The sequence below is a fragment of the Bubalus bubalis genome, chromosome 3 (genome assembly GCF_019923935.1).
Source record: "Bubalus bubalis isolate 160015118507 breed Murrah chromosome 3, NDDB_SH_1, whole genome shotgun sequence".
NCBI lineage: Eukaryota > Metazoa > Chordata > Mammalia > Artiodactyla > Bovidae > Bubalus > Bubalus bubalis.
Window position 1 is genome coordinate 29884242 of NC_059159.1, and position 27893 is coordinate 29912134.

The 27893-nt window shown below is 53.5% G+C and overlaps 1 protein-coding gene and 1 non-coding gene across 5 annotated transcripts; one reads left to right on the forward strand and one right to left on the reverse strand.

Moving 5' to 3' along the window:
- Positions 1-2066: 2066 nt before the first annotated feature.
- LOC102413478 lies at positions 2067-10834 on the reverse strand. 3 transcript variants are annotated; one of them, XR_006640791.1, is made up of 3 exons: positions 10697-10834; positions 8017-8133; positions 2067-3144 (listed from the first exon to the last, which is right to left on the reverse strand). It is a non-coding gene; the product is annotated as an uncharacterized LOC102413478 (transcript). The 3 variants fall into 3 exon arrangements; XR_006640790.1 differs by having other exon boundaries at positions 2067-3148; XR_006640789.1 differs by lacking the exon at positions 10697-10834 and adding an exon at positions 9316-9722 and having other exon boundaries at positions 2067-3148.
- On the forward strand, positions 9853-27584 carry TRPV2 (transient receptor potential cation channel subfamily V member 2). 2 transcript variants are annotated; one of them, XM_006079459.4, is made up of 15 exons: positions 9855-10022; positions 11637-11873; positions 14001-14134; positions 15833-16126; positions 16804-17087; positions 19033-19206; positions 19562-19717; positions 20222-20317; positions 21095-21165; positions 21608-21773; positions 23529-23595; positions 23697-24013; positions 24854-24981; positions 25777-25856; positions 27404-27584. In XM_006079459.4, exons 2-15 carry the CDS (start codon positions 11674-11676, stop codon positions 27496-27498), a joined length of 2262 nt encoding a protein of 753 aa, XP_006079521.4. In that variant the 5' UTR covers positions 9855-10022; positions 11637-11673; the 3' UTR covers positions 27499-27584. The 2 variants fall into 2 exon arrangements, with proteins under 2 accessions (XP_006079522.4, XP_006079521.4); XM_006079460.4 differs by lacking the exons at positions 24854-24981; positions 25777-25856; positions 27404-27584 and adding an exon at positions 24098-24400 and having other exon boundaries at positions 9853-10022.
- Positions 27585-27893: the final 309 nt, after the last annotated feature.

The window sequence follows — 27893 nt, forward strand, 5'->3', positions numbered from 1 at the left end:
GCTGATTCATGTCAATGTATGGCAAAAAAACACTACAATATTGTAAAGTAATTAGCCTCCAATTAAAATAAATTAATTAATTAAAAAATAATAAAGTCAGAATTAAACTAACTATGGCACATGTGAATTCAGAGCTGGTAGATACCAAGGAGAGGCCTTTGCACATCTGCAAGTCTGAGGTACAGACATGAACTCAGAGCCCCATTCCAGTTCCTGGCAGGAGAGCCCCTTAATTTGACAGGGTCAGCTTGAGGTTCCTTCATGCTTCCTAGGTGGAGCAGGTGGTAAAGAACCTGCCTGTCAATGCAGGAGACATAAGAGACGTGGGTTTGATCCCTGGGTCAGGAAGATCCCCCTGGAAGAGGGCATGGCTACCCACTCCAGTTTCCTGCCTGGAGAATCCCATGGACAGAGGAGCCTGGTGGTTACAGTCCATGGGGTCGCAGAGTTGGACATGACTTTAGCTCAGGAGCAAGGCCCCCTATTCAGCCTTTGGAGAGCATCTTTCATCTTTTTCCTTCTCTGACATTTTCCCTGTTTCTCAGGCTCGGGCAGTTTTGTGCACCAGCTGTAATGTGGTTTCTGGCTTCTTTTTAAGAGATGCCAGGAACCCCTTGAGCTTTGGGGTATCCAGGGTCCTAGGAGCTGCTGCGCATCCCCGATGTCTGGATGGTGGGGAGGTAGGAGAGGGTCTGAATCCTCCATATAACCCCACCCTTGGAAACACACCTCTTCCTCCTTCCTAGTCACCTAGTAAAACCCCAAGCCTGGACGAGTCCTGCACCTGTCTTCCCCCACCTTCCAGGGGGAGTGTACCACACACTCAAGTTGACTGGTTTCTTTTTTTTTTTTTTTGGTGTTTCTCAATTTATTCTTCAAATTTATATGCATAAATCACATGGCATATTTTAACAGTAATTAAACCTGAATTTTCAATCAACTTCCTTGTTAGACTATTTTGAGGAACTATAGAGAACTAATTTTAAGTCTTGAAGGACATTTACTTTTTAAATTACTATGAAAATTATTTCCTAAGATATTGAGCACTAGGAAAATAGAAGAAATATACTGTCACAGAAGTAAAAGACCAACAATCTGTTTTTAAAGCATCTCTGAGTTTGAACTGATTTAGCTCTAAGTATATAAAACAAACAGTAAAAACCTTTCCAGACTAAAGAATATAATTTTTATTATTTATAATAGCAAAATCAGATGGAGGGATTTCATTTTAAAGACATACTGTGTTTTTCGTTGAAAATTTAATTAAACAATTATTTCAGCTAGGTCAGTGCAAGAAGCTATAAATACTTGCATAACTTTAAATCTCCCAATAATTACTTCAAATATTTCACCAGTACAAGTTTTCACTAATCTACTTTAAAAGGTCAATTTGTATTTTCTATTTCAGCTAAGTAACCACAACAAATTTAAATTTTGTAAGGCTTATCTTTAAGATTTCAGATAATTTTCAATTTTGCTCTCCAATAAAGCCAGTTTTCAATATTCTATAGTGTTCATGCTCATGCTCAGTTGCTAAGTCGTGTCAGACTCTTTAGGACCCCAGGGACTGTAGCCCCCCAGGCTCCTCTGACTATATTTCCCAGGAAAGAATACTGGGGTGACTTGTCATTTCCTTTTCCAGGGGACATTCACAACCCAGGGTCAAACCCGTGTCTCCTGCACTGGTGGGTGGATTCTTTTACCTGCTGAGCCACTGCGGAAGTCTTAGTACCATTTACCCTGATTAGATCATTATTTTTAGTTATTACAGAAAGGTAACTGGTAAAAACCTATTCATTAGTATCGGCAAGGAGGAGGTGGTAAAATATAGTCTCACTGGTATCAAACTTTTAATATATCTCTTTAAACAGCACATTACATTGATTCATCATTGATTTAAGTGATTTAATTAATAGAAAGCATAAGACCTTTCATTTAAACATCACATTAAAACAAACCTTTTATAGATGTTTTTGTCCCAACATAAGGAAACTTTTATGATACAATTTAAAAACTGGATTCACTAATGTAAATGCCCTTACAGTCTTAAAAAAAAAAATCAATGACTTTCCAATGCTTTATGTGAAATTGTATGCAGAATTCCAACATATAAATCACATAAAATGCAAAGCACAGCTCTGGTTGCTACACAGGTGGGATCCAGGTTACCCTCCCCAGGTCTCCCCTAGGCAGACCTGAAGCATCTCTGTGGAATGCCAAAAAACTAATCTTCTAAGTCCCTGATTTGGCTACTTAAGTATGGCTCAAAATCATCATCATTTACAGCATCTTTTTGATGAATCGAACCGTTTTGTACTGAAACTCTATTTCCTTGCCCTTTAGGTCTCTGATCCACGCTAGTGGCTGACATTGTTCACCGCAACCCGAGAGCTGCTGCTGCTGCTGCTGCTGCAGCCGCCGCCGCCGCCTGGGCCTCTCCCTGTGCACTCACAGCAGCTGGCTGCCGGCCTCGGCCGAGAGGCTCTTCCTGCCGCCGCCGCTCGCTGAGAAGCCAGAAAGACTGCCTCGCGCTCGGGAGTTGGTGGAAGGGGCTCGTCTCTTCCGCTTGCACGCTCCTCTTCCCCTCTCGCTCTTCACTTCTCGGGCCCACAATGGCGGACAGACTCCTCATTTTCAATTAATGTTAACAAAACTCAAGTCCTCCTCCATTTCTCTAAGAGGTAATAGGTTCTATTTCTTCAAACTTCCCACACCCTCATTCCCAGATGGTGGCCTTGACTCAACGTTTCTTAGAGAAAACACAGGCCATTGGACCTTCCCACCCTTGACCTGAAACCTGTCTGCACTTGGACCCATTTTGCCTTCTTTTCTCACTACATGAACAGATGAGTCCCTTCACTGGGGCCACCCTCTGATCTTCTCGAGGTCTCTGTTGGTGCAGGTACCCTCCCCCTGCATTGACCATTGTTGGATCATTCATTAGCGTATAAACAGAATCTGTCACTACATGGATAGCTGATCTTTAAACAGTTAATCCCTCCTACCTTGACTCCACATCTCCTTCCAGGTACTGGCCACTCCCTGCTTCCTTATATCATGAACGCCTCCAAAAGGTGGTCTGCACGTTTCCTCAATTTAAATGTCTTCGTTTTTTGGGGGTGAGGACATGGGGATGACTCCAGACTGTCTTGAAAATAGACATAATACATCACAGTCATGGTTGGTCTTCCAGTATTAAAATGGTTTGCTTTCCAAATCCTTCTAAAGTGATCATAGAAGATTAAAAAAAAAAAAGGTGCAGGACTCCCCAGATGGTCCAGTGGTTAAGAATCTGCCTGCCAACGCAGAAGGTTCCGTAGGCTTTGGGGAAACTAAGCCCATGCGCCACCAACTACTGAGTCTGTAAGCCCTAGACCCAGGGCTCAGCAACCAGAGAAGTCGCCACAATGAGAAGCCCACCCGCTGCAACTAGAGAAAGCACACACACATCAAGGAAGCTCCAGTATAGCCAAAAATAAATTAACTTTTAAAAAGTATGTCAACAGGGACAAAGAGAGTGGGAGGGGAAACCAGGCAGGGCACGGCCAGCAATGTTTGGCCCTGGATGGTAGATGACCACGTGTAACTCAGTGCAGAAGCTGAGACCTCCTAATGCCCCAAGGACATAAGTTATAAAGAAGACCCTGCTGAGCTGGGGAGGGGGTCAATGAAGTGGACACCTGTCTGCTAAACTTGGAGGTGCTCAGTGAAGCCCCATCCACACAGCTGGCTTTTTGGTGCAAGACATTCAAGGAAAGCCTCTCTCATGAAAGGCAGAGTTCTCCAAAGAGCAAAGAGAAAAAGTAGACCTGTGACCAAAGGAGACAATGCAGAGAACCAAAGGAAACTCTGATGCATTAGCTTTCCTGTACTCTCTCCAACTCTCTGGACCTAAGGGCCGCTTGCAAGCCGTGCTGGCCTGGACACCCAACCTTTCTGGACAACAACCTTTCTACTCTGATTTCTTAGCAAAGAGGCAGCCCCCAGGGCACTATACGGGTCTGAGGGAGGGTCTCACGTTCAAATCTAAGTCACTCTCCATGACTTACCCAATAAAGTCTAAATGTGAGTGGTATTTCTGAAATGTTCTAAGTGTTGTTCTGAGCTCCTGTCCCTGGTTCCTGAGTCACCTTGTCATTTCCTCTGCTATGGTCTGAATATTTGTGTGTCCCCCAGCCCAGGTCAAAATTTTAATGTCCAATATGATGGTATTAGGAGGGGGGGCTTTGATAAGTGCTTAGTTCAGGAGGATGGAGCCCTCATGAATGATATCAGTGCTCCTACAAAGGAGACTCCGTGAGTTAGGATGAGGACACCAGGAAGAGGTGCTGGCTCCATCCAGGAAGAGGGCCTCCCCAGTGTGACCATGCTGGGGACTTGACTTGAACTCCCAGTTTCCAGAACTAAGAGGAATAAACCTCTATTGTTTATAAGCTACTGTGTATGCGGCAGCAGCCTGAAGGGACTAAAACAGCTTCACAACATCCTTCCTTTTCCAGGTTTGCAGCAGCCCCAGGCAGTGAGGACAAACTCTCCTCAAAGTCTAGGGGCCTGGGAGGGGGGTCAGACACTGCCAAGGGGAACTGCAGCAAGAGCAAGACATGTGATGTGGGCCCTTAGAAGAAGACAGGATGACACAGTACGCGATTCCATTCACGTGACGTTCTTGAAAACAAAGCTGCGAGAACGGAAATCATCCTTGGTTATCAGAGTATGGCAGTGAAGGAGGGGCTGGCAAAGGAGCACCAGAGCACATTTTGGGGTGATGACAACGTTCTGTATCTTGACCACTGTGATGGTCATATGGTTATATACTTTTGTCAAAATTCTAGAACTGTTAGCTTTAAAAGTGTGTACATTCTTAAAAATTACCAAGCACATTAAAAATTTTAAGGGTGTAAGTTATACAATAAATCTTTGTGACTTTGTGAATAAAAGAGATGGGAAGGCAAAAGTTGGCGAGACTGCCTGTGTTCAAATCCCACCACCGTCACTTGCGAACTATGCTGTGATCCAGAGCAAGCCCGTTCATGTTTGGATCCCTTCTCTGAATGGAGATCACAGATCTACCTCCCAAGGTGGTCAGAGTGAAAAAGAAAACGCTGTGAAGGCCCGGCCCGAGAGCGCGTTTCCAACCTTACCCGCGTCCGGAGAGTGCGAGGCAGGTGCCTCCCCAGCCCTGGGTGCACCACACCGCGGGCGCACACCCGCTCCCCTGGAGAGAAGCAGGAGTCCCAGCCTGGACGCCCCGACTCCCTCGCTGTGCTGTGACTGAGGAGGGGAGTGGGGCGTCGGCTGGGAAGCACTGCCGCGCTCCTACCACTAACCGCGGACACTTGCGTCCTGTGGCATGTGGGGAAAAAGGCGGGACCTCACCTGGGCGGGCGCCGGAGGTGACGTTAACGGGGGGGGGGGGGATACTGGGGGGGGGACTCCCTCGGGAAACTGGATATGTGTGAGGGGGGCGTTGAAGCGCGGAGCCGAGCCTTCGCACGATATGGGTGTGGTTGAGGCGCGGAGGGGAGGAGTCGTGGGGCGTGGGCGTGGCTGAGGCGCACTGCAGAGGCGTCCGGGGTGTTGGCGTGGCTGCGGCGTAAAGGCAGGCCCTTTGCGTCTCCCTGCTTGGTCTCCTGGTTCGCCTTCACCCCTCCGTGCTCTATCGCGTGTTCTTCGGCTCGACCTTGGACACACCCTGGGTAATCCTTTGCCTCAGTCAGGCTATCTGATGCTTCCTTGGCCCAGGCTGACTCTGCCTGTGTCTGGTCTTTCTCCTATCGCTGTCGCTGGTTCTGGCCAGACTGTCTGGATCTCTGGTCTCAGGCTGTGTCTCTCTTACCGGCCTTGACTTTGTAGGACCTTTGACCAGCGGTTCCTCTCAATGCCCCATCGTTATCTCGACTCCGCCTCTCCACTCCCCTTTCTCTCCTGTCTCCCAGACGGCAGAATATCCTTCCCTTCTGGTCTTTGCAGTAGTAAAATCGGATATCCATAAGCCAGTAGCTGGGGGTTGTTGAGAACGGGCCCAGCCCCAGCCCAAGGTCCGGAAAATTCTCCAGAGGCTGTGAACTTGGGCTCCCAGATTTGTCCCGGGGCCTGGCTGTGGCTATTCTGGGTCCTGGGACAGAGGGCCCACATCTGGGCCAGGCTGAGCTGTGCTCCCAGGGCGGGGGCAGAGACTGCTTGAGAAGAGGCAGCTTGCTTCCGCTGAGAGCAAGGATCTCCCAGGCCAGGCAGACTGCACCCACACTCGCAGGACTTCGCAGGACATCCCTCCTGCAGGAGGCATTCTTGGCCTTCCTGGCTACCTCAGCTAGTATTTTTCTCTTCCAGTACCAGCCTGCTCAACTCCAGTCTCCTCCCTTGTTCCAGGAAGCCTGTTCAGCCTCCTAAACTGGCTTATTTCTACTTCTTTGTCAGTCTCAGACACAGAGCTGCTCAGAGAGGCTCCACCTAGCCAGGTCACCGGCCCAGCCCAGGCTCTGGACCAAGTCTTGGGAGAAGCAAAGGAGCAGGCTCTGGTTGTGCACTGACTTCCCCTAAGTCCCACCTTTCCTTCTCTCTAAGGCCAGAGCAGCTATGGCCTTCCCACTCTGCACTTCTCTTTCCCACATCTCTTTAGAATTTACATTAATTATGCACAGGCTTTAGACACTTCTTGCATAGTTGAGCTGGGTTTGTGTCTTTTTTTTTTTCATTTTTAGCTCTGCAAGAGATGCCCTTTTTTTGTTTTTTAAGTCAGTGGTGAAAAACTCAAATGGTTCAAATGTTACACATCAAAAAGGCAGTTGCCTTCCCACCCTCTCCAAAGAATATCTCTGCTGAACTTGCTTTGAATCACTTGTCTTCCTTAAAATTGATTCTGAAAACAAATTCAAGTGAAAAAACATGTCTTTATAAAAAGTTACTAAGTGTAACACATGGAATTGAAACATATGGAAAGGCCAAACATAAAGACTGCTTGGGGGAGATTTTCCTCCAATGGAAACTGGACTAGATGAAGCTTCTTCAAATATGAGTTCAGTAGCATTGGGACTGAGAAAGCTATGTTTCTCTGCTTGATTCATTTCTGACTAAAAACACAGGCAGTCTGCTCAGAGGACCTCTTTTTTTTAAAGATAAAATTAAAGATATAGTTTGCCAACATAAAGTGTACAATTCAATGGTTTTTGGCATATCTACAACCATCATCACAATCAAATTTAGAACCTTTTCATCACCCTCTCCCTGCAAAGAAGCCCTGTACTGGGAGTTCCCTGGTGGTCTCGTATTTAAGATTCAGTGGTTTCACTGCTGCGGCCCAGATTCAATTCCTGGTTGAGGAACTAAGATCCTCAAAAGTTACACATAGGCACAGCCAAAAAAAAAAAAAGCCCTGTACCCTTCAGTTCCCCAGTACTCCCCACATCTGTAGGGATCTACTTTCTATCTCCATAGGCAACCACCAATCTACTTTCTATCTCCACAGAGTCCCCTATTCTAGACATTTCCCATTTCTTTTGAGTATATACCCATGAGTGGAATTGCTGGGTCATATGGTAATTCTATGTTTAATTTTTTTGAGGAACAAGCAGACTGTTTTCCAAAGCGGCAGCACTGTTGTATAATTTGCCAGCAGTGTATGAGGGTTCCAACTTCTCCATATCCTCACCAATACATATCATTATCTGTCTTTTAAAAAATTTATTGTATTCTAGTTGATTTAAAGGTAGTGTATAATCTGTCTTTTTAATTATAGCTATCCTAGTGGTGTCAAGTGGTATTTCATTGTGGGTTTTGATTTGCATTTTCCTGATGATTGATAATCTGAGGACTTTTTATAAACTTGACTTGCAATTAGGGTTGTCTACCCAACTGTCACTGAAGGACTTGAGAGTCTCCACTTACTCTTTACTTTTCCCCCAACAGCACAGTAATGTCCTCTGCATTACAATCATAATTCAAAGGTTTCTTGAGCACCACCTGGGATTAGGCACTGTGCTAGGTGCTGAGGATAAAGCAAAATAAGCAAGATCTCACCTCTTGGAGAGCTTGGTGTGTAAAGGCGTGGCTCCAGATTCGAATACTTGTTCTGTCACCTCCCAGCTTTGTGGCCTTGGACAGTGTGTCCAGTCTTGCCCAGCCTCAATTCCTAATCTGTGAAATAAGGTTGCTCTGAGAATTACATGCAAAGCACTGAGCAGTATCTGGCATATAGTAACTGCTCAGGAGGCTCTTATTATTATTAAAGATGAGGCCAGACAATTAAATGTTAACCCTAATGGACAATGGGTTACTGTCAGAGAAATGCAAAGTATCATGGAACACAAGGGCTTCCCTGGTGGCTCAGACAGTGAAGAATCTGCCCGCAATGTGGGAGACCTGAGTTCAATCCCTGGGTGGGAAAATCCCCTGAGGAGAAGGAAATGGCAACTCACTTCAGTATTCTTGCCTGGAGAAGCCCATGGACAGAGGAGCCTGGTGGGCTACAAACCATGGTGTTGCAAAGAGTCGGACACAACCGAGCAACTAACACTTAGTGGAACACAGAGAGGGGAACTTCAAACCAATCCAGGGTCTAGGAAAGGCAACCCAGGAAGTGATGTTTAAACAGAGAGGTAGGAATTGGCTAAAGCAAGGCAGTGTGTGTGTGTGTGTGTGTGTGTGTGTGTGTGTTCCTGACAGTTGCAACAGCTTATGCAAAGACTTGAAGGCAACAGAAGAGAGCATGGTATACTGGTATACTGGAGACATTGAAATGTGTTCAGAATGTCTAGAGCAGGACTGTCCGACAGAATTCTCTGCTATGATGGAAAAGTTTTGTATCTGTGCTGTCCTCTACAGTAGCCACTAACCACATGTGACTATGAGCATTTGAAATGTGTAACTGTAGAACTGAATGCTTAATTTAATTTTACTATAGTTCACATATTTAAATAGCCACTGTGGCTGGTGACCTTACATTGGACAGCACAGGTGTATACACTGGAATGTCATGTGAATGGCAGGATTGCAATAAGAGATGGGGTGTGGACAAGGGTATCCTGCTGCACGGGCTTGGTATGGGGGGTTGTTTAAGCCAGGGAGTGAGGTGATCTAGTTTTCATTTTTGAAATATCACTCTCATTGCTGTAAGGAGAATGGATTATGGAGGGGTGCCAGGCAGGAGTGAAGCAGGTAGACCAGCCTGAAGGTGGCTGTGGTCTCCCTGGCAGGAAAGACAGTGGTTTGGACCAGGCAGAGATAGAGACGAATTGGGAGGTTTAGGGGTGTGGGGTTCCTGATGGGGTGGATTTTAGGAGTGAGGGAGAGGGAGATGACCTAGGGCTGGCTACTTACTAGGATGGTGGCTGTGTCCCCAGTCTGGACCAGGGCTGGTTTGGAAGGGAGTTGTCTAATTTCAGAAGCATAGCCGCCCCTGCTGGCCGGTGCTGGAAGCGCCTTTAGCTCAGGGAAGGAAGGCTGTTGCCCTCAGGCTGGGGGTCTGGGGGACTGGGGAAAGGTCCCAGGAGGTCGGGAGGTCGGGGTGGTGGGGTGCATTCCAGGGGCAGGTGCTGGGCGGAGTCCCTCCTCTCTGGGGGCGTCCACATCAGCTTTCCTTGCCCCGTCTGAGCCACATGGCCGCTGGGGGACCAGTGGTGGGGAAGAGGAGGGGTGGGGGTCAGTGTGGGGCCGAGTCCCTCCCTAACCCAAGGACCCGCCAGCTCCCCTCTCCCCCGAATAGGACCCCGCACCCAAGGGTGGCCGCTGACTGCCCCACCCCCGGCATCCGGGGGCCTCAGTGGCAGGCCGTGGGGGTGGGGCGGGGCGGGAGGCGGGGCGTGTCTCCCCAGAGAGGGTGTGGCCCTCGGTCCGTATGGTCAGTATCCCGGCCAGCGGGTCCTGCTTCGAGAGCGTTAATCCGGCTGCAGCCAGGCGGGCTGAACGTGCGGCACGCAGGGGGACCCAGCCGGCTCTCGGGGCTCCCCGCCGACCAGCGCCCCTCCCGGCTGCACTTCCTCCGCAGCCCCAAGCCGGACGCGCCTCGCGCTGCCTCCGCCGAGCTAGTGAGTCTGGGATGATGCGGGCGTCCCAGGGGCCCGGACCCCCAGGCCTGGGGGTGGCGGCTAGGAAGCCCAAGAGGGCTTCTTGCTAGCCCAGCCCTGAGCCAGGGTCTCCGCGGGGCTCCGGCTCCCTCCTTCACCTGACCACCCAGGTCGTTCCTCCCTGGGAAGATGGTGGGGCGGGGGTCCAGGCTTGGGGTGGGGGGCGGCGATGGGCAGGGCAGGGGCTGTTGGGCAGGACAGCTGTTGCTGCGGAGGCTTTGGAGCCGTGGGCCGGGAGGCAGAACGGTGCGAGGGTGGGGACCTTAGCCAGGTTAAATGGCGAGTGGCATGGGAAAGACGCCCCCGGGGTGCGCAGAAAGATGCTGGTTCAACACTGCGTCGTGAGGACTAGACAGGCCCCCGCCTCCTGTGCTTCTGTGGGAAGATGCCCCGGCGTCGCCGCCCCCCACTCCGGGGGCTGAAGCTGCAAGGAAGATGGTCCAGGCCCAGCCACTGTCCACCCTGCCACTGCTGCCCTCCGCTGCCCGTCCCCAAGTCCCCAAGCTCTGCTCCCTGCGCCCTCTCCCCACACTGTTCTCTCCACTCTCCCCACCTTGGGCTCTTTTCCCTTCTCTCTGCTCGCCCACTGGGGGGCCCAGGGGCTTCCCCCACCCCACACTGGGGCCCCACCCTACCCTGTGATGGCGGCTGTGGTTTCAGCGCTCCCCTTGAGGGTGAGGTGGAGCTTGGAGCTGAACTCCCCGCCCAGCCTGGGGCCTGGTGGGGCTGCAGGCTCGGGGCAGCTTGGGCGCAGCGAGGTGTCTCCCTCTGGCTCTGAACCCCCAAGAGACACTAAGGCTGAAAATACAGACAGGCCCTGAAGGATTCTGAGAACTGAAGAGGAGCGGCATGGTGGGGCGAGGCGCTGCCCACAGCTTGGAACCTTGGGAAAGTCACTTCCCCCTTCTGAGCCCTGGTCGTCCTGGCAGCAAAATAAAGACTTTGATAGGCCCGTGGTTTTCCGAAGACTTCCCCTGAGCGCCCCTACTCTGCGTGGGAGGTGGAGTGACCTGCCCCCACCCGAAACTGCATTTTCATCTGCTGTGAATATTGACTGCTGGGCAGGAGGTTGTGTCGAGAAAGGGTTGTGCTGTTAACACAAACGTTTTGGGACCAGGGACTGTGGCTTCTCAAAGATCAGGAAGTCCCAGAGGGAGACTCAGGGACAGTGATGGTCCCTGTTTCTCTGACAGGGCCTCCCTCCCGGTCCTCCCTCCTCTGGCTCCTCTCCCTGCTCCTGTTGGGCTGAGTCCCTGCCCTGGGGGCTGGTCTACTTGTGTGTGCTTACCCCAAGGACTGTAGCCCTCCAGGCTCCTCTGTCCAAGGGATTTCCCAGGCAAGAATACTGGAGTGGGTTGCCATTTCCTCCTCCAGGCGATCTTCCCGATCCCAGGATTGAACCTGCTTCTCCACACTGCAGGCAGATTCTTACTGCTGAGCCACCAGGGAAAGTCTGCTTGTACCCAGCTTCTGTTAATGAGCCTTTGGTCCCAGGCTCCAACCAGCTCTTCTAGACCTGCTCCTACTGGGAGAAGGAAGTTCCTCTGACATCTCTGTCTGCCCCCACCCCCACAGAGGTTCCAGTCAGAAGGGGCAGCCGTCTTCCCTGAGGATGACCACGCCCTCCAGCTCTCCTGCTTTCAGACTCGAGACCTCAGATGGAGGTGATGAAGATGGTGCCCAGGGAGACATAGGAAATGGGGGCGGGAGCTCCGAGCCACCCCCCATGGAGTCCCGGTTTCAGAGTGAGGACCGGAACTCCTCCCCACAGATCAGAGTGAACCTCAACTTCCGAAGGTCGGCAGGTGCCAGGTGAGGCAGCAAGTGTGGATGGAGCCTGGGGCCTCACTTCTAGCAGAAGCAAACTGGGTGGCCTGGCCCAACACCAGCGCCCCTTCCCCACAGCCTGCGGGGTCCTCGGTCTGGCTCTGATGGCTCCAGGGCCGACAGGCTGAACTCTGCTCTGCTCGCTGAGGTTGCTGCTTCCAAAACCTTCCCCATTCTTGCCTTTCTGTCTTCTGGGGTTGCATTCCTCTTGGTAGGGACATATTCTTTCAGCTCCAGTTACTCAACTGAGCCTGGCATGTTCCTTGTTTGTCACAGTCCCTGCGAGGGGTGGTAGCAGGATCCACACTCCAGTCCAGAAGAGTCAAGGACATCCAGGAATGTCCTGCATGCTCCCAGGCTCCGCCGAGGCTGGACCTGTTGCCCTGGAGACGTGGACTCTGGGGATTAAGGACAGTGGGCTTATTCTTGGAATCACCTTCACTCTTACTTTCCTGTGATGTCCACTAATTCAGACCCTGGGCACCACTCTGGCGGGGAGCCCTGTGGGTGTGGGGGAGGGGTGCACCTGACATGCCCCAGGGTGAGGTCTGCCATATCTGCATGGGCCAGACAGCACTCTGCAAGGGAAGCCCCTCCGTCCTTCCCTCCCGCCTCACTCATCCCTGGGACTCTGCCGCCCGCCTTGGCCTCCCAGCGCAGAGCCCCCATCCTGTCTGTGCTGCGGGACCGAGGCCACATCCACACCAGGGCAGGAGAGGATGCTTGCAAAGCTTCTGGGATTGGGCCACCAGCCTGAGGCAGAACCAGCCCCTCGGTGCCCTTTGTGCCCCATGGGCTTCCCTGTCCCAGGACTCTGATGCTGCCCTGTGACAGGAAGTGCCTGTCCAAATAGCCACTTCCCCTAGCCAGACTGCCCCGGGCTCCCCAGTCAGCCGCAGAGCCCTCTTGGTCATGTTGCGTCCACATGGTCTGCTGGGTGAATGATGGTGCATCAGTCATGTGATCACAGCTTAAAACACGACTGATCCCAGCAACGCCCCCACTCATCAGAGCCTCCAACCCTTTCTTGGTTGATCCACTACATGGTAGACCTGAGGGTCCCCAAAATGTCAATTAGTCCCCCCTTTGTCCCTTCATATTGGCTGGTCATGGTGCCAGGAGCCCAGAGGCGAGCTGGCCTTCTGTGAGTAGGGATGGGTCCAGGCGGGGGTACTCCACACAGCACTGCTAGACTCAGAAGGGTTACCGGCCCCTTCTGGGGATTTTCCCGGAAGTGTGGCTTCTCAGTAAAATTCTGAGTGTCTGGTTTCCATTTTGGGACCCATCTCTCTGAGGAAACTCTCTCCAGGCTGGAGTTTCTCTGGAGTCGGGGTCTGGAGTTAGTTGAGCCCTCGCCCCCCACCCCACCCCGCTGCCCCATGAATTCTGCACCATGTGACTTTGGGAAGGTTACTTTATCTCCTTGTTTGTCTGATAGAGATTGCTCACCCAGGACAGAAGTGATGGTCAGGGGGGCAGCTGCTCTGTTGTTAGTCCATGGATGGTCTGAGAAGATGAGGGGCTTTTCTTGATTCCTTGGTGGGGACCAGCGGTGCAGACAGCCCCCAAGTCTGTGGGCACCTCCGGTAGCCCTGTGCTGACCCAAACCCCAGTTCAAGGGCCATGATGAGTTCCTGTGCTGAAATGGACAGTGAGCTTGTTGTGAGACCCTCAGGGCACCTAGAGAGTGAGAGCAGATCTCCCAGATGTCTGAGGTCGGAGGACGCACAGACCACGGCCCCGGACAGCCCCCTCCTCCAGGGGTCTGAGCACCTGGGGTCTCATTGGTCAGCCTGGGAGAGTGCATGCTGCATGCTAAGTCACTCAATCATTTCTGAACTCTTTGTGACCCCATGGACTATAGCCTGCCAGCTCCTCTAACCATGGGAGTACTGGACTGGGTTGCCATACCCCTCTCCAGGGGATCTTCCTGACCCAGGGATTGAACCCGTGTCTCCTGCATTGCAAGTGAATTCTTTACCACTCAACTACAGGGAGGGTAGAGGCCCTCAAGAGGCTCCCATGGGGCTCCGTGGGAAGGGGGAAGAGCTTCCCCTCTTTTGGGGGCCCAGAGCTCTCTTGCAGTATCAGTCACAAACCACATTCCCACAGCCAGCCAGACCCAAACCGCTTTGGCCGAGACCGGCTCTTCAGTGCCGTGGCCCGGGGGGCCCCGGAGGATCTGGCGGGGCTACCAGAGTACCTGCGCCGGACCAGCAAGTACCTCACAGACTCGGAGTACAGAGGTAGGCTACTGCTCGAGCCAGGGACTCACGAGCTGGGCCGAGACTGAGCTCCCTGGGTGGGTCTCGACCATGGTCAGGAGCTGAGAGGCAAGGAGGGGCAGTGCTCCTAGCAGCTCTCCTGCCGACAGAGCCCGCTCCCCTGTCCACCTACCCCACCGGCTCCCGACCTGGGCCTGCCTCGGCCACCCTCAGCCATGTCAGTGGCGAATGGATATTCCCAGGCTTCCTCAGTGTGGCCTTTCCCTGCCCCTTTTTCAGTAACAGCATCACCGAGATCTGACACGCATACCACACACTTCATCCATCTCAGAGAGTTCTTTGCCCCAAATATAAGTACCTGTAATATTTGGGCTGATGAAGAAAAGAACACTTCTGCATTCTAGAAGGTTCAAATAGTAATGAAATGTATAAAGCTGAGGGTAGAAACAGTCCATCATCCTGGCTCCTAATAATGATATGGAATACATCTTTTCAAACTGTTTAAATCCAGGGGGTGTATATTTATAGAAGTGGGGCCGTGCCATGTGTGCTGATCTGTAATGTGCTTTCCTCCTCTTACTACATCTTATAGCACGCTCCATCTCAGTGCACAGGCCTCTAACTCAGTCACCGTAACAACCGCCGGAGTTTCCCATCCTGCACATTGACCACACTTTAGTTAACTAACCCCCTACTGGTGGCCATTTAGATCGTTTGTAATTTTTGGCCTCAACACCTCTGTGTACTAAAGAATTTTGTATATAATTCCACGTGATCCTTACAAGAACCCTAGGATGGTCCCATTTTACAGTGAGGAAAATTGAGGTTAAGAGAGGCCAAATGACTTGCCCAGAAGAGACAGTTTTTAAGTGGTAAAGCCACTTAACAAACACTGCTCCAAAGGTTCTTGTGTAGAGAACGTTGCCTACACGTCTTAGAAACTTAATTTATAGGGCAGAAATTGTAGCATACCAGAATATTACTCAGCCATAAAAAGGAACAAATTTGAGTCAGCTGTAGTGAGGTGGATGAACCTAGAGTCTGTGGTACAGAGTGAAGTAAGTCAGAAAGAGAAAAACAAATATCGTATATTAATGCATATATATGGAATCTAAAAAAGTGGTACTAATGAACCTAATGGCAGAGAAGGAATGGAGACCTAGACACAGAGAATGGACTTGTTGACACAGCAGAGGAAGGAGAGGGTGGGACAAATTGAGAAAGTATCATTGATGTGTATCCACTGCTGCCTTCTCCACTTAGCAGCAGTGGATACATGTCAATGATACTTTCTCAATTTGTCCCACCCTCTCCTTCCCCTGCTGTGTCAACAAGTCCATTCTCTGTGTCTACGACCTGTATCCACTACCATGTGTAAAATAGACAGCTAGTGGGAAGCTGCTGTCTAGCACAGGGAGCTGAGCTCAGTGCTCTGTGATGACCTAGAGAAGTGGAATGTGGGAGTGGGAGGGAGGCTACAGAGGGAGGGGATTTATGTATATAATTATGACTGATTGGAGTTGTTGTATGGCAGAAACCAAGTCAACATTGTAAAGCAGCTTTTCTCCAACTAAAAAATAAAGAAAATTGCAGCCATACCTGTTGGTATTCTAATAGCTCTGGCTTGAGCCGTGTCACCCTGCAGCATGGCTGGGGTGTTCCCTGTATGGGTGGGTGGGCGGCCTGAACACCACAGTGCCCCCTCCCCTCCTCCCGCAGAGGGCTCCACGGGGAAGACCTGTCTGATGAAGGCTGTGCTGAACCTTCGGGATGGGGCCAACGCCTGCATCGAGCCGCTGCTGCAGATTGACCGAGACTCGGGCAATCCCCATCCTCTGGTCAACGCCCAGTGCACGGATGAGTACTACCGAGGCCACAGCGCCCTCCACATCGCCATCGAGAAGCGGAGCCTGGTCTGCGTGAAGCTCCTGGTGGAGAATGGGGCTGATGTGCACGCCCGGGCCTGCGGCCAGTTCTTTCAGAAGAGGAGGCAAGAGACCTGCTTCTACTTCGGTGAGCTGCCTTTTTGGATAAAGCGGACTGCAGAGGGGATAAGGCCTTGCCCATGGTCACAGGGTTAATGTGACCCTGAAACCCAGACCTGTCTGACCCCTCATGCTTCTAATCGCTCGGCTACCTGCAAAGGCAGCTTGTCTAAGAGATGTTTTACCCTTATCTGGCCAAGGAAGCTCATTCACTACACACGAGCTCAGACCAGGGCCAGGGGAGCGGGAGGCTAGCACTGGTGTGTGATGAGACTCGACCGGACAGGGCATGAAGGAAGGGACATCTGTGCCCAGCGGCAGTGGGTCTGGGCCCCGGCAAAGAAAGGAGACAGGCTTCCCAACGGGTGGGAAGCCTGGTGGGCAAGCCCACACTCTGATCCCTTAGATGGTAAAGAGCTCCAGGTCCTCTCCCTTGGGTCGGAGCTGGACAGAGCCACCTCGACCAGCTCCTGAGAGAAGGCGCAGCTGCCCTAGGCAGGGCCTGGGAGCTTCTCTGCTCACTGCCGGGCCTGGCTGGGCCCAGGACCTTCCGCACTCACTGCCTGGCTGGGCTGGGGACCCTGATATAATACTGCATCTCCTCCTCTGGCTGCCTGACCCACCTCAAGGTGGTCCAGGGAGCATGATGAGCCAGTGGGTGGAAGCTGAGAGACCCAAGGCCCAAGCTGTCTCCTTGGCCCCCAGGCGAGCTGCCCCTCTCCCTGGCTGCGTGCACCCAGCAGTGGGATGTGGTGACTTACCTCCTGAAGAACACGCACCAGCCCGCCAGCCTGCAGGCCACTGACTCACTGGGCAACACGGTGCTGCATGCCTTGGTGATGATCGCAGACAACTCTCCAGAGAACAGCATGCTAGTGACCCACATGTATGACAGGCTCCTCCAGGTGGGGGGCCTGCAGCTGGAGGACATGACCAACCTGCAGGGCCTCACGCCCCTGAAGCTGGCCGCCAAGGAGGGCAAAATCGAGGTGAGCGGCCAGGCCACCCTTTCCAGGAAGCAGGAGGACTCAGCCAGTAATTTTGCAGAAAGAGCCTGGGGTGGTGTCTAGCTCAGAGCAGTTTCGGCATGCACCTCTCCTACATGTGTGTTTATTATTGATAAATTATCCAGGAGCTGCAGTATGAATATATTACATTATAAAGCAGGGATTGTATATTTTTGGGTGCACTGTGCAGCTTCCCAGATCTTAGTTCCCTGACAAGGGCTTGAACCTGGGCCATGGCAGTGCAAGCCTGAGTCCTCACCACTGGACCACCAGGGAAATCCCAGGGATTCTTTTTAAAGTCATTTGGGTTTCTTGATTAGCAAATAGCTGTCTCATATTCTTTGCTGTTGTGTTTTCTTCCTATTGATTGTTGTGTTCTTTTTTAAAAAAATATTTATGTATTTATTTTTTTAAATTTTGGCTGTGCTGGGTCTTTGTTGCTGCACACTGGCTTTCTCTAGTTGTGGCAAGTGGGGGCTACTCTCTGGTTGAAATGCAAGAGCTTCTCATTGTGGTGGCTTCTCTTGTTGAGCAATGCATGCTCAAGGGTACGCAGGCTTCTGTTGTGGCGTGTGGGCTCAGTAGTTGGGGCTCGCAGCCTCCAGAGCTCATTAGTTGTGGCACATGGGGCTTTGTGACATATGGGATTTCCCGGACCAGGGATCGAACTCGTGTCCCTTGCATTACAAGACAGATTCTTAACCCCTTGACCACCAGGGAAGCCCCATAAATGTTATTGATCATGAATATAACAGCATTTTGTTTACAATTTGTCATAGTTGCAAATTTTTCTCCCAGTTCAACATTAAAAAATTGTTATGGCATTTTTTGCTACACAGAATTTTTACATTTTTATTAGCTGAGTATAATTATCTTTTTCTTGATTTTTGCTATTGCTTAACTCCTACAAGATTTTAAAACTTTGTGTGTGTGCATGAGTATACGTGTGTGTGTGTATGAGTATACGTGTGTGTGTGTATGCATGTGTGTGTATTCCATAGCCATATCTTCTTCCAGACTTTTCTATTGTAGTTTCAATTTTAATGCCTAAAGGTGATTTTTCTGGAAGTTATAAGTTACTCTTACAAAGAATAACCATGAGGAAATTCCCAAGCAGTCCAGTGGTTAGGACTCTGATTGCCAAGGGCTTAGGTTTGATCCTTCATCTGGGAACTAAGATTCCACAAGCTGTGTGGTTAAAAAAAAAGAATAAACATAATCTAGATTTACTTTTTTCTCAAAAAACTTTCTCATTGTCTGATCCTTATTATCGGGGGGAGCTTCATGGGTGTACAACCTACACAGTTGACATAGGGCCCCATGCTTAGAACATAGGTGTCTTTAAAGTTTAAGACCAAACTGAACATAAATGGAAGTTTTACGTTTTCTTCCTGCCCTCCAAGGCCCCTGGGGTGTAGGGACCTCCCTTTGTGTCTAGAGGCATGGCTGTGTGACCTGTGGAAGCTACTCCCCAACACAGGAACCCCCGCCCCCACTCCTCATTTGTAAAACCACACTGCTCTGAACCTGTTCAGGTCAGGGACACTTTCTAGCCTGCTGAGAGCTCTAGACTCTGGCCACAGTCATGCACACATGTGTGTAGCTGGCAGCCTCTGATGTCATGGGGCATTAAGGACCCCTGAACTGGGGGTCCTTTGGCCATAAGAGTGTCCAGGAAAGAGGCCTTGGGGCAGGAATGGGGAAGGAAGAGCCAAGGTTGCTGGCAGGCCCTGGCATAGGTGGGTAGGTGGGAGTGCCTACATGGGGCTTAGTATGTGGACGTGTGTAACAGTTCATATGCGCAAGTGCATGTGTGTGCAGGGCACATGCGTGTGTCTGCTCTGCAGGACACTGAGTCCAAGGCTTCCCATCAGTGAGGGTGGTGGCCACGCGGGTCAAGCTCAAGCTCATGTGCCTGGCCCTGTAGATTTTCAGACACATCCTGCAGCGGGAACTTCCGGAGCCATGCCAGTCCCTTTCCCGAAAGTTCACTGAGTGGTCCTATGGGCCCGTGAGGGTGTCGCTGTATGACCTGGCCTCTGTGGACAGCTGGGAGGAAAACTCAGTGCTGGAGATCATCGCCTTTCACTCCCGAAGCCCGGTGAGCCTGCGGGGCGGGGGTGTGCCTAGGGGGCCTGGCAGAGCTTCCTGCAAGGTCTACCACTTGGGTCAGCCTGCTGGACCACGTGGGACCTGAAACCAGGATATGGCGGTGTGGCCTCATGTCCTCACCCAGCCCCTGGGCACATGCTCACTCCACACACTGGTGCCACCCGACCTGGGGATCACGCCAGGGTGTCCTCTCTGTTGCCAAGCACCTGCTCAGGACTGGTCACTCTGTAGCTGTGAGGGTGGGGAGGGGTCATTTGGGGCTCCCCGTCCTCTCCCCCTCCCCTGGTGCCCCCAACTGTACTTGCTGAACCAAACGCGCCTCTGACTCTCACCTGCCGTCCCAGCTCCGGCACCGGATGGTAGTCTTGGAGCCGCTGAACAAATTGCTGAAGGCGAAGTCGAATCTGCTCATCCCCAGGTTCCTCTTCAACTTCCTGTGTTACTTGACCTACATGCTCATCTTCACCACTGTCACCTACTACCAGCCTGCCCTGGAAAAGGCAAGGCGGGGAAGGGCAGGTCCTGGGGAGGCTTGCTGGAAACAACCCTGGCAGAAGACAGGGCAAGGATTATCACCTGCCCTGCAGATGCTGACCGCTGGGTGCTGCAGCCACGCGCTAACCTAGCTGGTCACAGTATGGAAGTAACAGCATAGTGGTAACAACAATAGTTAGGACTTAGTGAGTGTGCACCGTATGTGAGAAAGTGTTCCACGTGACTGACATGTGTTAACATATTTAATTAATCTCACAACAAGTCTCTGAGATGGTAACTCTCATCATCGCTGGTTTACAGGTGAGGGAAGGGAGGCACAGAGAGATTAAGCAGCTTCTCTTAATGGAGATGGGGCCTGAAACCAGACAGTCTGGCTCCAGAGCCCCTGCTTGCTCTGCCGCTCTGGGGGCCTCCCCACTGCTCACACTCAGAATGGGCCCCCAGCCTAGCTATCAGTGGGGGGCTGCTGGGAGGGGACCCCAGGCTGAGCCAAGTGTCTCTTCGAACAGGACTTCCTCCCACTGGAATTGACGGCTGGGAACACCATGCTGCTGTTGGGCCACGTGCTGCTCCTGCTCGGGGGGGTCAACCTCCTTATAGGCCAGGTGAGGGCTCCCCCGACCACCCCGCTCCAAACCCAGAATCCTGCTCTGAGGAGCCTGGGCACAGGTTAACCAAGTCCCTGCATTTTCAGGAGACTGAGCCCCATACCTGGTCCCATGCTAACCAGCTTCAGAGCAGCTTTGCCTTCTGGGCTGAACGCCCTAACCCTGCTGTTCTTGCTGGGGTGCCCTCAGGGCGGCAAATGACTCCTGTGATCCCCTGGCAGTGCCAGCTCTGCTCCCCTGTGAATGGAGCTAGATGCCCCCCAGCCCACGGTCCCTTGGCTGGGTCATTCCTCACTTGAGGAGCACAGAAGGGTAGGCTAGGGGCCTGAGCAGGACATCCTCAGGGGAAGATGCTGCCAGCTTGCAGGAGACAGACTGGGCCATGGTGTGGAGACTCTCTGGGAGGCCAGGGTGGCTGGAGCACTGGATGGTCCCTGGGCAGCCAGGGAGGGGGAGGGAAAGGAGCCCCCCCTCATCGTATGGAGCGTGAGCCCTCCAGCTGGATCCACAGGGAGCCAGGGGGTCCCTGGCATTGTCTGGGTGTCTTGACAGTTTGGAAACAGGGTCTGGGGCTTTCTCAGCTACCAGCCGGATTCATAAGCACCCCAAAAGTCAAAGCTGCCACCTGAGCCCCCGAGGTGGTTTTGGTCGGATTGTGACAGGCCGGCGGGCGGAGAGCATGGCAGTGGTGATCCAGCCCCGAGGGCAGTGGGGCTGTGTTGTGGCCCCCCACGTGTCACGGCCTGTCCTCCCGGCCCCCTTGCCCCCCTGCAGCTATGGTACTTCTGGAGGCGTCGTCTGTTCATCTGGATCTCCTTCATGGACAGCTACTTTGAAATCCTCTTGTACGTGAGGCCTTACCCATCCTCCCCCATCTTGGCCTGGGCACCACGCTGGCTTTGGGGACCAGGGAGCTCCAGGGGCTGGGACCAGCATGTAGGCTGGACCCAGGAGCTGGGCTGCTGTTGGGTCCAGCTCATCAACGAGATAGTCACGTCGACCGAGTCCTCGCTCTGCCTCAGTGGAGCCTAAAGTCTTTACCTGCTGTGTCTCACTGAATCCTCGCTGACACCCGCCGAGTCAGGCATTGTTACTGTCACACTCATTTTACAGGGGAGGGAACTGGGGCCCTCAGGGACCTCACCCAAGATGGAGGTCAGGATGCTCAGGCCCAGTCTGGACACGGGGAGGACATCTCATCTCTGAGACCGCGGCAGGGTTGGGGGGCAGTGAGGGTCTGCCCCGGCCAGGGGAGGCCCGCGAGCTGACCGACCCTGCCCCCCCCAGCCTGGTCCAGGCACTGCTCACCGTGCTGTCCCAGGTGCTGCGCTTCTTGGCCGTCAAGGGATACCTGCCGCTGCTCGTGTGCTCTCTGGTGCTGGGCTGGCTGAACCTGCTCTACTACATGCGTGGCTTCCAGTACACGGGCATATACAGCGTCATGATCCAGAAGGTAAGAGGCAGGGGCAGCCCCGTGCAGCCAGACTGGGCAGAGCTGGACACTGCACCCCAGGGGCACTCCTTTTGGGCTCAGCAGGCAGGTGCTGACCGCCCCCGCCCCCAGCTAGGCTAGGCAGAGGGGAACGTGAGCAAGTCTGCCTGTGCCCCATGTCCCCAGACGCTTACCAAGTGTCAGCATCAGGGCGCACATACCTGTGCCTGCTCTCAGGGTCTGCCCTCCATACGGGTAAGCACATGTGCACATGTGTGTGCTGGCAAGTGTCCACACAGGAGCACGCGCCTCCTTGCTCGCTGAAGTAGCAGGGACCAAGCACAGAAGCTCACCGGTGTGCCTGTGCCCTGGGTCGTCTGGGCACGTGGAGGTGCCTGCATTCATTCAGTCATTCAACAAACATTTAGGAAGCGGATGCTAGGTATGGGTCAGGCACTGTTCTAAATGTCAGGAACGCAGTATTTTGTTCACAAACAGAATAGATCTCGCTCTCCTGAAGCTGACATTCTAGCCGAGGAGACAGCATAAGAAAACAAATGAGAATGCTGCATTACACTAAATTCTCTGAAGGAAACATGTAAGGGGGTGTGAGGGACAGTGATGGGTGCTGTAGACCGGCTGCTCTGCGGGTCTCTTTGCAGAGGTGGCATGTACGTTAAGATCTGAGAGACTGATCCAGCCACCACAGACTCAAGGAAGTAGAAATCTAAGCAAAGGGACTGAGGCCGGAAGCCAGAGCGAGCTGGGACGGCTAGGGACAGACAGAGGCTGGGAGGGTATGGGAGGAAGTGGGGGGAAGGGAGTGGTTTTGCTGGCCTCGGGGAGGCCCCTGGAGGATTTCAGTCATGTCCAATTCTTTGCAACCCTATGGACTATGGCCCTCCAGGCTCCTCTGTCCATGGGATTCTCCAGGCAAGAATACTGGAGTGGGTTGCTATGTTCTCCTCCAGGGGATCTTCCCCACCAAGGGATGGAACCCGCGTCTCTCACGTCTCCCACTTTGGAAGGCAGGTTCTTTCCCACTGAGCCACCCGGGAAGCTCAGTGACATTAAGTACATTCACAGTGTTGTACAACCATCTCCATCATCTCCAGGACTTGTCCACCTTCCCCAGTTGAAATTCTGTCCCACGAAACCCGAACTCCCCATTACTCGCCTCCTCCTTGCCCCTGGTAACCACACTATGACTTTCTATCTCTATGAATTTCACTATTCTGAGTGCCTCATCACATAAGTACCAGTTATACAGTATTTGTTCTTTTGTGTCTGGCTTATTTCCCTGGGCATAATGTCCTCAAGGTTCATCTCTGCTATCACACATTAGAATTCCCTTTCTGTTTAAGACTGAATAATACTGCACTGTATGTAGACACCACATTTAGTTTATCTGTTCATCCATCTGTGAACAATTGGGTTGTTGCCACCTCTGGCTGTTTGAACAACGCTGCTGCAAACACGGGTGCCCAGGTTATCTGTTCGAATCCTTGTTTTCCATTCCTTCTTTTGAGTGCATGTCCAGACGTGGAGCCGCTGGAGCCTGTGGTTTAATTTTTTGGCCCTGGAGGGTTTTGAGCAGGAAAATGATATGATCTGATATAGATTTTTTTAAAGACCCCCCTTCTCACTGTGGCTCCACAGGGCCTGTGTATGCACACATTGTCCATGTGCGTGTGCACCTGTGCAGGGCTGAGGCAGGGTCTGGAGTCACACCTAGTGACCTGGCCCCCCCCACCAACTCTGGGGCATATGTTCTAGGTCATCCTTCGGGACCTGCTCCGCTTCCTGGGGGTCTACTTAGTCTTCCTTTTCGGCTTCGCTGTTGGTAAAGGCCCTCGCTCCCCCACCCAGCCCTTGCCCACCCTTGAGGCTGCCTGCTGGTCTCCCCTAGGCTGAGCACCCTCTGCCTCTCTTCCCTCCGCGCAGCACTAGTGAGCCTGAGTCGGGAGCCCCAGGACACCGGGGCCCCTGTGGGTTCCAACACCACAGAGGTGGCGGGGAAGGAGGACAAGGAGGCCCCATACCAGGGCATCCTGGACACCTCCTTGGAGCTGTTCAAGTTCACCATCGGCATGGGCGAGCTGGCCTTCCAAGACCAGCTGCACTTCCGCGGTGTGGTGCTGCTGCTGCTCTTGGCCTATGTGCTTCTCACCTATGTCTTGCTGCTCAACATGCTCATCGCGCTCATGAGCGAGACCGTCAACAGCGTCGCCACTGACAGCTGGAGCATCTGGAAGCTGCAGGTACCTGGGGAGGGTCCCCATCGCCTCCTGCGTCCTGAGCCCCCGAGTGGGATCTCCCTCGTCCATTCCTTCCTTCCTGCACAGGGCTGATTTGAGGACAGATCACGTCTTGGGAGGTGCCTCGCACATACTAGGTGCTGTGTGCTAGCTGCCATCATCATTAGTACTAAGTGTTTCCCGAGTGCCCAGTGCAGGGCTAGACATGGTTCTAGGCTCCAAGCATATGGCAGAGAACGAGATGAAGACTCCACCCTTGTGCATCCCACTTCTGTACTCATCGAATGTTCAGTGGGGTTAGCTTGGTGGGCAACACATGTGGGATGCAGGGGCCTGGGTTGGCCTGGCCTGGAGGAGCTGAGGGGGAGGGCAGAGGCTGGGGTAGCTGGGAGCTGATGAGACCTGGGAGGGTCAGGGTGGGTCTGGAGAGGTGCTGCAGGGAGAGCCTTGTGGGTGAGGGGGTGCTGAACTGTGTGACCAATTCACTGCTGACCTTGGGCAAGCCACTTATCTTCTCTGAGCCTCACCTGCAAAGTTCCATGCTGCCCCCACCTGGCTTGAGTGCCAGGGGCAGGCACTGTGAAGTTCTGCACCTGCTGGAGTTCTAGAAGCTGTAGTTAAGTGACTGCAAGTCACTGCAGGGCATGCATCACCTGCGGGCTTCCCAGCAATCACCCAGGACACGTCATCCTCAGTCTCTAAGTGGGAACACATTCAGGGGACGCAGGGCTTGACACACAGGCATGTGAACTGTGGGGCTGGATTCAGATGCACGCACTTCACAGATGCTGAGTTACACTGTGAAGTGCCGGCCGCGCTGTCTGACGAATCCTTTGTTCCCAGAAAGCCATCTCTGTCCTAGAGATGGAGAAGGGCTACTGGTGGTGCAGGAGGAAGCAGCAGCGGGCAGGGGTGAAGCTGACAGTTGGCTCCAGGCCAGATGGTAGCCCCGATGAGCGCTGGTGCTTCAGGTGAGCAGGGGGGTGGGGCAGCCTGGGGGCCCTCCTGAAAAGCAGCGGGGGAGCAGCTAGGAAGGAAAGCCAGGTCTGGAGGGAAAGGCAGGGTCTGCGTGCCCGAGGACTCTGGCCAGGGCCGGCAAGGTCAGTGCTGCTAGACCTCATTAGACCCAGAGCTCCAAGGCCTGCCGCTCTATCAGTTCATCTTCCTATCCACTGACTGAAACTGAAGGTCCCTCCCCGATGGTCCTGATTAACTCCTTCAGGCCTGAAATGGGGTACAGTCAGGAGGTCAAAAGCCAGAGGCATCCTGGGGTCAGAGTGTGCTAAGCCTGCTGTGACTGGTTGGCTTTGCCCTTCCACCCTCCTCCCCCATCCTGACCCTGAGGCTGCAACCCTTCCCCCGAGAGCAGACTCTCCCCACCGAGAGGGAGCCTGGTGACAAGTGCACAGCCAGAAACACACTTTTCTGAGGGCATAGCCCAGCAAGGGGGTGGGTCTTAGGACATGGAGTAGCTGTGAAAAGACTCCAGAGCCTGGGTCCCCAAAGACCCAGTTCCTCTAAACTCCTCTCTGGATGCTGGGGACAATCCAGGTCACTGTGAAGAGCCAGAGGGGAGAGACACCCGTTCCTCCCTGTGGGCCCCTGGCAGGGGCAACGGTCTGAGAGCTGGGAGCACAGGCTCAGGTGGGCTGGTGGATGGTCCAGAGTCCCGCAGAGAAGACTCGCCCTCCTTGCCCTCCTCTGGGGCAGCCGCTCTCCTGCACCCCCGGCCTCCTGGAGCCTCACAGCTACCCTGTCTCCTGCAGGGTGGAGGAAGTGAACTGGGCTGCGTGGGAGCAGACGCTGCCCACAGTGTGCGAGGAGCCCTCAGGGCGGGGCGGCCCTGGTGAGTGGCTGTGGGGTGTGTGTCAGTGTCTGCCTGGCCCACAGCACAGAGAGTCTGGGCTCCAGGCTCCATCTGTGGAGGGGCTTTGTCCCATAAAGTGGCGCCTTCCCCAGTCTGTCCCCCACCTCCTCACCATCACTTGGGCAACTAGCTCCTGGTGCACCCTCCCCTCCTGCCTCTTCCTGTCTAGGTTTCTGTCTGTCTGCTGCACTCTCCACTCATTCAATGGGTTCTGGGGGGACCCAGCAGAGGAACAAGTTAGGGAGCCCCCAGTGCCCAATGGCTCCACCCCGAGAGGCCAGCCTGGCCACCCCCACACCTGACTGAGAAGCCACTTCCTCTGCCTTTGCCTCACGGCCCAGGCCTGTTCAAGGCCCCCTCCATAGAAAGGCCCCTCCATTCTAGGGTGGTGCTGGCCCCCCTCCAAGAAGGATCCCCACCAGAGGCCTATTCTGAGGACTGGCTCTCTGCAGGGCAGGCCCCTTTAGAATCCTCTGTAGCTCCCACTTCAAGACTTCTGGCTGCCCTTCTCTCCTTTCTCATGCTCTTTCCAGACTCCACCTGCTGTGCCCTGGCCCCCTCCCCACAACAGCCTCCCCATCACCCGAGAAACCTGTGTGTGGAGTCTCCTCTGGCCTCCAGGGCTCCTGGGTCCTTGACCACACGGCCCTCACTGATAACTTCCTGCCCACTTGTCTGTGTGTTTCCTGCCCTCCGAGCCCTGCTGTCCCCTCCCTTCAAGACTCTGAAAATCCCCTTGTCGTTCCACACCCCACTGCCTGCTGTGACCTCTAACTGGACATCACCATTGGGAACAGCCTTGGGGCTGCCCTGCCAGGACCACATTTGTCAGCCCACCCCTCTTCGCCCAGGCGGGAGGACTTGTGGGTCCCTACCACCCCCTGCCTCCTGGTGCTGAGTGTCCTTGGGACCCTCTGCCCTGCCCCTTCCCTCCCACATCTGCACCCAGACCTTAGACGAGGCTTTTGGCTCCCAGCTCATCCCACTTCAGTCCCTCTGATACAGACAAAAACCACACACAGCCCCCAGCACACAACGCCTCCCACTGCCTGGAAGGCCACACTCCTCCTCCTCAGGTCAAGGCCCCAAACTGTTGTCCAGCCCCCTCCCTGCACCTCCCTCCATGTGACGGCAGTGCCTCAACAGTGCTCCCTGTTCCTTTCTCTCCTTGGCTCTGTCCCAAGTGCCCTTCCATTCTCTGGGCATCCACCTTTCCCAGCTTCTCCCTGGGGTGGGTGGTCTCCTCTATTCTCTGAGCACCTGATTCTCACCACCCTCTGGCTTTTCAGCACATCATCTCAGGTGTTCCGGTTTCTAACACAAAAGCCTGTCACCTGCAGGCACTCTCAGCTCCTGGGAGGAGGCCCCTGATGGGCACGTGGTGGGGGGAGGCATTGCCGGGGACTCGCCCGCTGTCTACAGGCAGGAGTGGTGCCATAGCTGTGGCCTCCTCCTGTTCGCTGGCACCTGCCTCCTGGGGTACATACCCTGAGGACCAGGCCACTGTGGTCTTCATCCCTTTACAGGTGCCATCACCAGCCCGGCTTTGGCCTCCCAGTCCAGCCAGGACAGCGCGGTGGAGGAAGACCACGTGCCCCTGCAGCCCTTGGAGTCCCACTGATGGATATCTTTCCAGTCCCACCTGCTGGCTCTGGGGCTCCAGGGGTCTTTGGTGGCAAAAATGAATAAATATTTTCTTGTGGCTAACTCTCCTGGAAACGTTAATTGAGTAAAGGTATTGGGCTCTTGGGCTGGTTGGCATCTGCCATTTCTCTGAGAGTTTACCTGTGTCTGGGGCCCGGCTGCTCCCTCAGTCTCCTGGGCACAGGGACCCTCACCTGCAGCCCCCCAGCTGCCCTCTTTGGGGTGCAGGCAGCTGGCCGAGGCGCTGTGCCTGCTGTCACCGCAGAAGCGCGGTTGTGGACACAGGCCAGTAGGGCCACCTCTACCCCAGCCTCCAGACACCTGCTAAAGTCACCTGCAGGACGTCTCTCAGCCCGCTCCTGGGCTGAACTT

What these genes read in the sequence shown, in the direction of transcription:
- TRPV2 (XM_006079459.4), top strand. Translation starts at nt 11,674, where the DNA reads ATGACCACGCCCTCCAGCTCTCCTGCTTTCAGACTCGAGACCTCAGAT. An exon ending in ACAGCGTCATGATCCAGAAG is followed by an intron (nt 21,774 to 23,528) that starts GTAAGAGGCAGG and finishes CATATGTTCTAG; the next exon opens with GTCATCCTTCGGGACCTGCT. An exon ending in GATGAGCGCTGGTGCTTCAG is followed by an intron (nt 24,982 to 25,776) that starts GTGAGCAGGGGG and finishes TGTCTCCTGCAG; the next exon opens with GGTGGAGGAAGTGAACTGGG.